This window comes from Lissotriton vulgaris, chromosome 8 (genome assembly GCF_964263255.1).
Source record: "Lissotriton vulgaris chromosome 8, aLisVul1.2, whole genome shotgun sequence".
NCBI classification, from domain to species: Eukaryota; Metazoa; Chordata; class Amphibia; order Caudata; family Salamandridae; genus Lissotriton; species Lissotriton vulgaris.
In genome coordinates this window covers 167901186-167915168 of record NC_141696.1, presented here as the reverse complement: position 1 = coordinate 167915168, position 13983 = coordinate 167901186, and the positions used below count along the sequence as shown (strand labels likewise).

General features: G+C 42.5%; 1 protein-coding gene across 1 annotated transcript in view; it reads left to right on the top strand.

The window, feature by feature from the left end:
- PAK1 (p21 (RAC1) activated kinase 1) overlaps positions 1–13983 on the top strand; it is a 357978-nt gene that overhangs the window by 273600 nt on the left and 70395 nt on the right. The window contains exon 9 of the mRNA XM_086933892.1: positions 13008–13071. Within this exon, the coding sequence (XP_086790018.1) occupies positions 13008–13071 (64 nt within the window). The remainder of the gene's footprint in view (positions 1–13007; positions 13072–13983) is intronic.

Below are 13983 nucleotides of genomic sequence, written 5' to 3'. Positions count from 1 at the left end.
GGACATGGCCCCAATGATTTCGAATGGACGGTGTTGGAACAACCTTTAATTCCCCAATCATGCACTGACGTAGGGAACTTCCTGTTCAGATTAGAACAAAAGTGGGTCTACAAGATCAATAGTGATAAAGATGGACTGAACGAGCCAATCCCATAGATGTCCCTCTAAATGCAGGTTAATTTTGATAATATGATTCTGATCGCACCTCTGTGCATTTATGCAGGTTTTTCTATATATCTGATTGCATTTACATTCTAAAATGCTGGGAGACCTATTCTGCTGGCTTGCATTTACATTCTAAAACGCTGGGAGTCCTATTCTGCTGGCTTACATTTATTTATACGTACATGCCACATTGAGTGTGCCCATAGGGTCTAAAAAACACTGAGGTGTTGTTCTCATAAATGAGATATGTTCTTTTCATAAATATGAAACCACATGCGTGAGGTGTTGTTTTCATAAATGAGATATGTCCTTTTTATTATGAAACCACATGTGTACCTCCAATCATTGTAAATATCGCCTGGGATATCATGTAGATCAAACTACTTAGATAATGATACCTTGTTTAGATTACATACGAGTAAAACGACATTAATGGCCATTTTTGGTCTTAAAACTACATTACCCAGAACCAGCGCGTGTCATGTGATCGCGATGCGCGCTGTGCGACACGTGACATAGTAGGTGGGTGTATGACTCCTTAAAAATGGTGGCTACAGTTTGTTCGGTGCCCCCCCCAGACAGCCTAGAAGACTGCCGGGAGACACCGACGGAGAGGTGAGTTAGCGCGATCTAGCGTTAGTTCCAACATGTATGCGCAGGCTCTTTAGCGCGGCAAAGTTCCTTTCCCCGCTTCTAATGGGCGCGGCCATGCTCACTAGCTATCAGAGCTATGCCGTTAATGAAGATCGGGCGTTCTACACTAGTGCGCTCGTGATATACGGGCACTGGAAGGTTAGTCTAGGTGAACCGCCTTGCTCCTGTGCTCGTTGACACTATAGCGGGGCCCCATTACTACTAATACATTGTGGGCAGTGATACTCCGAGTCCGGCGTACCTGTGTACTCTCATCACGCTGTAAACAAAAACCGACATGGCCAACTACTGCCACGTAATACGATGTTGGCGCATGAGTATTCAATCGGCTCTCTTATCTGTTGCTTCTTTGTTGTTTTTATGCCGACAAACAGCGTTTTATACTAGATGGGGTTATCCATAGATTTCACTAATCTCAAAGTAAAAGAACACTCGATCGGCTTTTCCCATTAAAATCATTTTTGAAATAACTGCACCTTATGGCTATAGGATCAATATACTACTATAGAAAGAGTTACTTCTACCAATATGCTATGTAATACTTTGATACATCGGACAATGAATTAAGCAACAATAAATGATGAATTGCATTTACATCCTTGCAAATATAGATGTAGTTGCTTATAATGAATGGAATATTAGGACTGTCACTTCTGTTTTTAATTTGGTTTAGAGCGGTGCTCCATAAACCTGAGCTGCTGCCAGGTGGGGTGAGGCACAACAACCACAACTAATGGGTGAGTGGTATAAACAAGTGCAAAATGCTTATTGCCCACAAAAGGATGTGATTTATATATAAAGACATTCTCTGCAGTATATGACATAGTGTGTCATTTACAATGTATTTGTTTGTTTGTTTCATTTTTATGCTCCTGCCATCGCTGGGCTCACACTGCGACAACAGTATGTGGTTGAACGTATGACCTGGAAACACAGGTGATATATTGATTTTACCTTTTCTTCACTTTCATAAAGCAGTAGTTGAATATACATCTGGCCCGGACGAATGCATTGGAAATATTCCATACTTGCTGAAACATGTTGACCGCTACTACTCACAGATATTATTTCAAATCTGTATTCACTTTGTTTTTAATCTTGGACAACTAGGGGAACACAATAACATTTCATATCCACCTAGCTTTATCCAATTTTACCTTTATCACTCAATCTTTTCACACTGCTTTTTTCAGTAGTCACACTCAATTCTAAACCTTTATACCACCCTTATTTGACACACTCTCACTTTACATCCGAGAACAGTCACTATTACATCTTATGGACTGTTCTCACTTATCTCCTGGGCAAGGAGTACCCAAATGATGTAACAAAGGGCGGTACAGAGTGGCTTCTGATGGGAATTTTCAGCCCATATTTTTGAACCCTCACTTCTATTTCACTTTGGTTGCATGGTCTGTCTTTCCACTCCTGTTGCCTGTGTGGTTTTAAGATCTATCTTTGCAGTTGAGCTACAGTATTTCACTGACCCCTAGGTATTTCTTGTGTAATGAGTATGTATATTGGGGTATGTACCTAGTTTGGTCATAAAACTTGCCCTGGGACCCTCTGATTAATCGGTTTGTTTCATGTACAAACTGAATAGCCTCTCAGTACTGTAATACTTTTCTAAACTTCTTCATACTTACTTTATCAACCTTGATAGGATAAAAGCCTGTGTTGGCTATGTCAGGACTTGTTAAGAGTGACCCAGTTGTTAGGTTTTAATCTGTGTTAAGGGGTGGTTTAGGGCCAATGGGATTTGAGTATTTGGGAAATCCGTAACTATGGATTATCTTTCAAATGTCCTGCAGTTCTATTGAATAAACTGTAACTTTTTGTGATCATTCAGTCTACCTGTAGTCTGAATGTGAACTGACTGTGCCTCCATCGTATTATAACATAAAACATCTTCAAGTAGGGATCTTCGGTTTATCCAGAATAATTGTAGCCTGCTGTTCTCAGTTGTATCTCTTTTCAGCTTTGTTGTTCTCTTTTAACAAATAAGAATGTTATGCAGGCGAAAACAGACCAGTTGTCTAATGCCCCCCCCCCCCCACAGTACAGTACACACAGTAGAAGGCATGGTATGTTCACGACAGAGACATTAGTCAATAAAAGCATCAAGCAGCAATATGTCAATCGCCACCCAGGCTATAGTATCCCCACCACGTCTACCAAATTCTTCTGTGTTAGTGAGGACAGTCATGGACTGTCTCCCCCAAACATTTTAGCAATTGCTAGCTAACGTACAGTGCATAAAAGTTCATAGTATGTTAGTAGGGGGAGGCAGGATAGAAGCATTCATGGATTAGTCTACAATCTGAAAGTTGATCTGCATTAGCTCTATAGTATGGCCCTACTTTCAGCATACTAAGTTACCAGTCCTGGGTTGCTTGTGTTCAGGGTCAGGGAGGACCTGGCTTGGTAGTTCGGGCTGGACTGTTCCCATTGGAGCAGGTTCAAGACTGATTTGCTTATTGCTGGGTCCAAACTGAGGTGGCATGGTGTGCAAAATAACAATGGACTGGAATGTCGCCAGAGTAATTATCAGTGGCTGAGATTAACTCAAGCATTCCATCCATCACTTTTTATCAACTTTAGTATGTCTGCTTGCAGCATAAGGCACGCCTGCTCATGTTCCCACCTGCTCAAAAACGTAGAATTCTTTTTATTAAATTTGACACTCACTTAATCACTGATTCTACATCAAATATCAAACACAATCTAATCATTGTGACACTTCTTGATAACTTCCAAAGCCGCCACCCATTTGTTCACAAGACCTCTAAAATGACAAGGACATTTTCCTGGGGTCCCTGGCAAAGTCTTGATGAGACACCAACCCAACAATGTTTTTCTTACAGTATTCAAAGATTGTGTGTTCTTATTGGATCATTCTTTGACATCTGGTTATAGGTAGATCCTGGATTTTCTCTTCCATTTTGCTGCTATGAGACCTCTTTATTTCTTCTCCATTGGCTCCTCTACTTCAGCTGGATAATGAGTTTCAGCCCACTGCCTCCGTATGGGCCTGAAGGCACTCATCATCTGGCTTTCATCTTGTAGTAGTAGACATTTTTTTGGTGGGCTTAATTTTTTAACTCCAAAGTGTTCTCCGGCTTTTGCTGGGTAAAGGTTTTATGGTTTCTATGTTCAATTTGGACCGTAACATGTTCCCCACCCTCCTGCTCTGGTAGTGGTCACTGTCCTGAAGTCCTCATCTGTCTTTATTTTTACTCATGCTTCATCTTAGTCTCACATCATGTTTTAACATATTAAATGTACTTAATGTTGTCCTCACAATCTAAAGAGTGTTCCCTCAACTTCTCACATGAGCATCTAGTTTCAGTAGAGTTTGCTTGCATTCTTTCAGTTTGACTTCAGGTATGTCGTTTAATTTTCTGGAACCCCTCAATTCCGCTAATTTGATTGGGAGGAGGAATGTTGAAAATTCTTATTACCTGAGCTTTCATGTAGGTTTTAAGAATTTCAGGTTGCTGCCTTCCTGTTACTCTCTTCAGGAACTCTAGTCATCCTGCCGGGAATCCTCAAATGCCTCATTTTGATAACAAATGCAAATTATGTTCCTTCATGTTTTTTTTCAGTTTTTTTTCTTGTGACTATAACCCAGCAGAAGTCTCCTCTGTAATTCTGTTAATTTCTGCTCTACCAAGCCACCAGGGCACTGTTAAGGAAATGTTCTGCTGCTATGAGCAGCCTGCTTTTCTTATAAATAGTGGAATTGTGATAGTGGCCCAATAAGGATAAATGCCAATCTTGTCAGGATCCTCAGTTTTGCAACCTGTTCTCTCATCGTCCGACAAATGATATAACCACAACTTCCAGTATTTACCAAACACACAAGCTCCTGCCCCCTTAGAATGGACTCTTAGTTAGCTCAACACATTCCTCTATTCCATGGTTTGTGCTGCTAATGCCCCATTGCTACTTGAGTTGGGCAATCCAAGGACGGTTGACACTTTTCTTGGTCACATCCGATTGTTGAGCCAAACGAGAGCCAAGCTGAACATGCTCTGCCCTATTTTACTTGCCTATAACCTGGTCTTTGTATGGGGCTCTAACCTAATCATTCAGTTTTTTTTTTAAGTTTAAGAATGCCTTTGTTATTAACATATACAGTATTGGCCTTCCTTTGTTCAGTTTGCACCATGTAAAAATGCATAGTTAAGCTATGTAGTTTGCTATCTACAACTATTTTATAGCTAAATATTTTTATGTACTCTTGCTACTTTTGATAATTGCTAAAACATTTAACACAGTCTTATAAAGATGTCTTTTCTGTTTGCTTTATCATCCTATTTGTGTATTTTATTTATTTTAGTGTTTTATAATGTTCACTTCCTTATGGGCCGCTTTGCTGTGCTTGGGGCTTCTGATTTAAAAGTCCATACAAAGTGGAATACAGCGGATGTGCCTGGAGTTACTCTTGGGAAGAGGAGACGTGGTCCTTTTTAGGTCTCGCTGGCGAATGCGCGAAGCGCGTTCTCGCTGCGACAGCTATAGTCGTCGGCTCAGCCGACAACGAGTGGAGACCAGAGATGGCGACATGCGCATCATTGTCAATGGGAGAGACACGCGCGCAGCATTGTGATTTGGTATTTGGTCGGGCGCGTGAGCTTCTACTGTAGTGGCAGAATCAGATCACGACGCGTGCCTCGTGAACAGTTCACGTGACTTTTACGTTTCCTCTGTGATGACGAGCACGCTTTCACTTTCGCTCGCGAGTGCGCGAGGCGTAGACCACGCCGGTATTGCAGAGCAAAAAAGACGGAAGCAGCAGAGTTCACAGACCTCTGACGGGCTTGTTTAAAAACAGCACTGCGCACGCTTCACCAATGCCACGCGTCTTCTTTAAAATGTTGTTTACTAAAAAACAACTCAGTCCTGTGTGATGTCATGGGGCGATGGTGCTGTTCGGCCGACCCTACTGACTGTAGGCTGCTAGTTTGAGATGGCGGGCGACCCAGTGCAGGACGGATTCACCGCTTCAGGGTCAAGGGATGCGTTACTGGAGTGCCAAAAACCGAGGCTGTCTGGACCGGGAAGATCCCTCTGCAGTCACAGCACTGCTGAAGCCATGGGAAGTATGCAAGAGAGCTCCCGGTGATCTTCTGTGGGACGGAACCGGCAGCCCGGCTGGGGCAGACTGGAGGGGCTGCCGACAGAGCTGCAGAAAGCAGGTAAGGGCTTCTCGGCAACAAAGCCCCTCGTGCATTGCATACCTAACCGCCCTTCAGTGACACCCTTACCGCCTGCGGACACCCGGCTTTGCCACGATTACTTGTACCCTCTTTACCACACTGCACACTCCTCCGCTCTGCCACGGTCTGGTTTATAATAAACAGAGGAAGTGGCCTGTCTATTGAACCACTAACTGCAAACAGCTGTATGCGGCCTATCCCTGCAAAACATCGGCTAACACACTGTACGGAAATCTGTGGCCCCCACCCCCACGGCCAGCCTCACGCAGCCTTTAAAAAGGAAATGCAATTTCGACATAGTCGCCGCTATGCTATTATAGAGTTATATATGAATCCAGATGGTCGGATCAAGTGCTGACAAAATGGTGCGTTTTACTTTTAAAAGACTCTGCGGCAGAGGGGGAGATCACAGACCCTCTGGCTCAGAACTGCTCTGCGAGCCACATGCGAGCGTGTTAACAAACTAAGAACATAGCTCTTAGTTGGAGTTTACGAAATGTAGATTACATTAAAATGTTGGCAAAGTAGCTTCAGTCGAGTCTATGCCCGCTCAAAGACATGAGAGGTCACACAGGATGAAGTCTTGGCAGTGCTGATACTGCCGTTCATTCTTCTATTGTTCATAAGAGGAACTCGCCAACACGTTTGTTATACAAATGCCTAGATAGCGCGATCTACATCGACTAATATTATTGTGAGATTGATTGTCACAAAAGAGCAGACAATTTAGCCAAAGTACAATTTAAGTTCCATGTCCTTATACGCATATTATTGATAATATTGTGTGACAGTTAACCTATTTACAAGAAGTGGGGTTGGAAAATAAATGGAAAGTGAAGGTAAAAGGGAAGGCACATGCTTCTACTTCTTACATAATTATAATAGGTAGTGTCGCATTGTAGGCCCAGACTATCTGAAATAGTTTTGTAGTCAATTTATTCACAAAAGTCTGCTATAAAATGATCTAAATTACAGTGGTGCCGTGTCATCGGTCGTCCATGCCCCTCTTCTCCTACTCTGACTCCAGCAGAGTTCCTGTCTACTGCTTTCCCCCTATTAATGATACCCGCACGCCTTTTATCTCCCTCAAACTGGGAGAGGAGGGATGGCAGCAGCAAAGAATCTCTGTACCTGCCCTTGAATGAGTGTCCTGGCACTGCTGAAAGATGTCACTGGTACTCTTGATTGTGACCCCGTGCTGAAACTGGTCTCCGTGTATCCAAGCCCCTGTAGTGCTTTGTGAAGAAACAAGTGTACTGCGATGGACTGGAAAAGGCTGACTTGGTAACCTAGTTGCACCTGGTATTTCATAACAACACGCAGGACCTGTTCTATAGTGCTTCTAAGACACCGTACCGTAGGGCAAATAGTAGTGCAGTAGAGGCAGATCGCGATAAAATACTAAAGTTCTGCCCTTTCCCACCAAAGATGGTTAAAAGGGGCGTGGGCTGAATTCTTGCCTCAGGCCCACTGTAACTACACCACACATTCAGAGCAGGGCAGTTGTGCACCATGGTTATTAGCAGGTGGGGTGGGGCGGGGCTCACACAATCCCCATAACACCGCCTGGAAAAGCCTGTAAGCTACAGAGACCTCTGTATGGGAGAGCCTTGACTAAACGGAGAGCAGGGCCCAGCATCATGAACACCAATCGAAACCAAAACTGCGTTATCCTTTCAACCAAAAAACTGGAGATGGGGACGAGGTTGGGTGCTGCTCATTTCGTGAATCTGCTGGACGTATTACAATGATATAATATTATAGCTGCCTTCTGACCCTGCAACTCCTCCACATTTGTACCGACGGATAAAAGTGTACAGGGATGCAGTATAACCTGTGCCAAAGGAGACGATAGTGACGCTGTCTTGCTTAGAGAGGTTACAGGCAGTTTTGAAACCGATGTCCGTTGTTATTCATGTGACTATACTTGTTGATAAAACCACATTTTCATAAAACCGCAATCTGTCTAGACTTTGTCTTAAATAATAATGTGTCTTTGCTATCGGCTGCACCCTTAGTTGGAGATGGCTGACATTCTGGCTTGATTGGTGGTTGTGGCAATGGTTGGAGGTGAAACATTCAGTATATGGTTTTGTGTTTGGGTACTGATTGATATGTAGATAGTTGGTTTGCTATATCTCTGGAGGCCATGTCCGTTTTGAATAAAACAATTACAGTTAATTGCGTTTGTGCCTGGGTGTTAATGGATTTTATTGTATATGGCCTGGCAGCCCCATTCCTAGAAGGGTGATGGTGAATGGTCTTTTCTTTTTGCACGTTATTTATGGTCTGGTGGACGTGGTACAGGTAGGCTTTTTTTTATTTATTTATTAGTTTTCACTTTTATATGGCGAAAACTTTACCCGCAGGTATCAGAGCGCTTTAAATCCGCATGTTTATAACCAGCAAGACTAGCACTCTATATTACTGACAACTTTGCTTAGCATAAGCAACAGCTAACCATTCACAAACCATGTTTATATACCAATTGCAAATTAAAGAATTTTTTTTAATGCAAAGCATTGTCATTTACAATGCCAGTAACTCAAACTTTAATGCTGCGAGACCTATTGCATTGCAAATGCTGTTTAGACAAGTGGGGGTGGTGGTCCCATAGTTGACCGGATGATAGTTGAAGTCTCCTTCAAAATATTGGTCTTCAGGGGTCTTCTGAAGGCCTCTTGTACAAGGCTGAGATTGTTTGAGAGGTGTGAGCCCTGGTGTTTGATGATTTTTCCCTAACATTTGTTGAGGTTGAAACTGGGCTGGGAAGTCAAGTATGTCTTTCCAAATCTGAGATGGATCGAGGTTCAGGACAACTTCTGTAGATATCCTATATCAGTCTTGGTTTTGACTATGGTTCAAATTATCTTCAATGTATTTCTTTGGTCCACTTGGGGCCAATGACGCTCATTCAAGGTCAGAGTTATATGCTACAGTTTCTGCAGGTTGAGGCTTCGTCTTTGCTACTTTTTTCGTGTGCTCTAAATGTTCTAGCTTTTGAGTGCTCTGGCACAGACTGTTACAATAATCAACTGAGAAGTAGGGATCTGGTGGGCTCTCTTCATGAATTAAACTCAAATAGTGGAAGTATCCTTCCCAGCATCATCAGTTGATGTTTTGTGTGTTCTGTCGAAGGCTGTGATCACTTTGCAAGCCAATTTTATTGAACGACGCATGGGGGTTTCTGCTGTTGACTTACAGCTGCATTAAACATGGCTCTTTGGTGCAAAACTGTGTAGGGGAGGAGATGGTGCCTAGATAGGAGACAGTTTGGCCAGTAATCCGGGTATGATCTTTTTTCTTAGCGAATGTGTGATCCTAGTAAAAGCCCTTTACATGTCACAGGTTCATATTGTGCTCAACTACCAATTGTAGGGTTCATCTAGAAGTGAATTATTTCAATATGCTCTGGACAAGGCCCCTCGTGTTTACGCAGTTGTCCTTTTATAATATTATTTGTCATTCCTATAGCATACATGACTGCTGCAACACATCTTCTACTGCTGCAGCAAGAGCCTAAATGCACAATTTGAATGCTTACCAATGGCCTCTTGTAGAAAATACTCCATATACTTACGTATCAATTGCAGCATAACACTGCAATAAAACCGTGCGAAGAAAACCTCCTGTATCTCTCTATATAATTCGACAAATGTTCTTCATCTTTTCTGAGTACATAAATACTTATCTAATTAGGCAAAAGGTACAATCTACTGTTGTAATAGTATTTCATTCAATGCCAGATACTAAAACCCCTTTTAAGGTTGAGCCTACTAGACAACGCATGCGCAGTCTGTTGCGTGTCATGTCTGTTATGACTTACTGTGTACATTGAGGGGCTTAGAGCCTTCCCATTGCTTACCGTTGTTTGACTTTCCTTTCACACTTTTCCTGCTTCTTATTCGTGTCCCAGCTTGTCAATCTTGTGTTTGTCCCTCCCATGGAGCATTGCCTGGTGTCTGTGCTCGTTGTCGGGGAACTACTTTTTTCTTTTTGTTTAAGCACAGAGAGTGCATGTGTTTTCGAGCCGTCTCCCTCATGTACTTCTCTCCCCCCTCTTGCTGCTGCCTGTCTCATGTGCTTCTCCTCCTCCCCATTGCAGTAGGGTGTGTGCTTCTACATGTTGTATCTGTCCCCTGCTTTCACTTGTGTTGCTTCTCTGTCCCCCTGCCTCCCCATGTTGCTTTCACCTCTTTCACCCTATCCCTTGTTGCTTTCATGTTCCTCCTCCCTCCCACTGTTGTTTTCATGCCCTACCCTCCTTGTGTTTTTCTGTGACCCCCGCCATTCCCCGTGTTCCTTCCAACCACCTCGTTGCATCGCATCCCTATAGCTTTTGCCCCTGTAGCTTCTGCACGTTTTGTTTTTGTTACTTATCCGACTCATCTCGTTGACTATAATCATTAAAAGAACAAAGTGGCAGCGTCATTTTGTAGATGTACGCATGTGTGGTGCACGTGCCTACAAAATTACACTGGTTACTGTGTAAATTTGTTTTTTTACATTATCCATGCTGCACAGCATCAGAAATGCTGTACAGTGTGGATAACTACCATAGGCAAAGCCAATACGTTCAAAGGCGCAACATGTTGGCTTTGCCAATGCTTATTTATACCCCGGGAATGGGTGTGATGCAGCATGGCGTGTTGCATGAGATCGCAGTAAACAGCATGACTTACACAATTATTATCTGTGTATATCTTTTCTAGATTAGTATTGGCACTATGCACGTTAGAAGCTCAACTTGGCACTACGTGGCTTTCTGTATTCGCCTCACTTAAAGTACTTATATTGGTGCAAATGGTCGGCATGCTGTAATGTGTGTCATGCCGTGTTGCTTGCTGGGCGGCACATCAAAACACAGGACACAGGTTAGTCGGGTATTCCTTTATTTTCTCATTTCGTACAGCTGCTCGTCAGCACGTCCTTACTCGTCCCTGTCCTGGTCATAGTCTGTCCCCTTTCCTGTCTCGTCACCGGATCTGGTGTCCGGTGACCTGGTCACTCTGCCTGAGGACCCACAGGGTCCTAGCGCCCTACTGTCCGTCGCCCACACTGTCGGAACACCACAATGTGGGAACCCCCTCATGATAGCATGCTTCTCAGTATCCAATCAACCAAGAGTGGTTTGTGACGTTGCTATTTATATGTCTTTCCAGCCCTGAGGAAGTCGCGGGTGACATACCCATGGCGACGAAACACATGTTGGCGGGACCTACTGGATTAAACATTAAGGGCTAGATGTAGGTAATTCTATTTTACCACTTCTAAAATACCGAATTTTACCGATTCGGTATTTAAGAAGTGGTAAAATAGAAGGGGGCACATGTAGGTATTTCAGAATCGGTAAATACCGAATCTGTAAGATTCGGTATTTATTGATTCGGTAAAAACAGAATCGGTATCCCCCATTGATTCCTATGGGCCTTGAAGCCCATAGGAATCAATGGTGAATACCAAATCGGTATTTACCGATTCTGTAAATTCCGATTTTTGCAAGGGGTGTCACTTTGACACCCTCTGGCACCCCAATTCTGGACTTGTGTGCCATGTGGCACACAGACATGCCCTGCATGTCTGTGTGTCACATTGCACAGGTGTGCCCTAAGGGCATGTCTGTGTATCACTTTGCACAGGTGTGCATGCACAGATGTGCATGCACACCTGGATTCGGTATTTTACCACCCAATTGGATTGGGTGGTAAAATACCGAATCTCAAAGGCCTGCGGCACTCAAAGATGTGCTACCTACATGTGCTTTTACAGAATCGGTATTTTTACCGAGTCTGTATTTACCGATTCGGTAATTTTACCGAATCTGTAAATACAGATTCGGTAAAATACCGATTCTGTGAAGCATGCTCCAATTAGAAAGCCCTAACACCGGTCGGAAATGGCCGAAATCGGCCGTTTCCGACTGGTATTAGGGCTCCTACATCGGGCCCCAAATCAAGCATCAATTAATATTGCTGTATTTGTTTGAAATCTTGTGCACTGCAAGTGTGTATTTGAAAATCACTTTTTTATGTGTGCTATGGCTTGACAGTAATTCCAGACTGTGTTAAATGTGTTGAGCAAGTGAGATCACTCAGTAAATTTTTTATTTTTTGTTGACTCAGTCCCCAAATCGGCCATCTATTTAGAGTTCTGCACGGAATATATGGGCCAGAGTGGTCTCGCCTCCTTGCAGAAAGATAGCAGTCGCTCCTTGTGAGTGAAATGTCCTAAACCTTGGATCCTGCACCTCGGAACACTGACAAACCACCCTGATCCAGGAAACTCTTTAAAATGTCATCTTTGACTCAGTACTACCGCAAGGGCATGTGATCATAGAATGCCGGATAAAAGTTTTGCCGTCATACTGATAGACTCTAATGAATAGTGTTAGGTCGTCTCCTATTTTTTTTATACATTTCTGCGCTTCAAAGTTATTGTGAAGTGAGAACTGATGCTTCAAACATGCTTACATAAATAAATAAATAAGCAATGCAAACACAGCTCATCCAATCGCCTTCACAAGCAAAGATGGCTTCTCAGGCGCCCGGAAGCATGAAAGGTTGTCAGACTAAAATAATTGATGCAAAAGAGAGCAGTGTGCTGCGGCATCTGTAGAATGGTGACCTTTCTTGTCTTCTGTTTCATAGTTCTTGCTTGTTTAAGAGCCTTTTCGGATAGCAGGAATATATTAACCGAGCCCAGTGAAGATGTTGCCAAGCCAGGTCTGACAGTGATGATCCTAATAATTATGTTTCACAAACACTGCAGTGTGCATCTTTGTGCTCAACTTTGTGTATTTCTTGTTTAATGAAGGTCGTTCAAATGAACATAGCCAAGGGTTTTAGAGCAGCATTGTTTTTTAATAGTATGTGGATTATTCAAATATTTATAAGAATATCACAATAGTTCATACTCCTGGGAAGTGAAGACAGAATGTAATCACTTATATTCCTTTTTTTTCCTTAGGAAGCATAGTGAGTGTGGGCGATCCCAAAAAGAAATATACTCACTTTGAGAAAATTGGACAGGGGTAAGTAATTATATTTGTTTAACTGAAGGTTTGGAAAAGCACCTACTTGTGTTCTGCATTTGCATGAATTCATTTCATTTGCACGAATAGGCCAATTATGTGCATGTCTATTGTTGTACTTACTTTGAAGATCAGATTATTGGCTCTTTTTGGCTAGAAAATTACTTAATAAGTAATGTATTTGTCTTAGTTGTTTATTTAGAAACCTGCATATCAGTGTTTTATTGTTACTAAAATGAAAAGGCATAAAATCTGTGAAATAACAGAAACTCTAGGTGGGTGTCTCAGGAGAGACTGGAAATAGAAATAATGCATGTATTTGCATTCATATAGCATTTGCTACCTCTGACGAGGCATTGAAGCACTCTCTGTTGACACCGAATTTTGTGTTCTTCTCTAGGAAATGGGTTATCCTGCTGGGACATACGAAAGTAATTGTTCAAAGACGGGGAACTTATTTTATGCAGAAATGTTACACATATTTTAGCCCGCCCACTAATAAAAAAAAAATCAGTCAAGGAAGTACCATCCAAATGCCAGCCATGTTGAGTGTGCAAATAAACCACGATTGGCTGCCATTGCATGGACAGGTAGTAGGATTTAACAATTGTAAGATATATTGACTTTAAGGTTTATTTATTTGTAGATCCTAGTTCTCTTTATCCAACTGCAAAAGCTCCTAGACTTCTTTGCAAAAGCTGAAATGTTATTGCATATCCCAAAGATCTTTTATCCACCAATAGGATATGATTCCATTTACTATGATTTGTTCATGAAGACCTGAAGTCAGGAACATTGTCACCACGTGAACAGAATCCAGGAATCACTCTGTAGCCCCCCCCCCCTCTGACCCCCCAATCATTTGTTAAACTGTATGATTATGAATGTCAACAGTTTGAGCCTCAGTCTTGT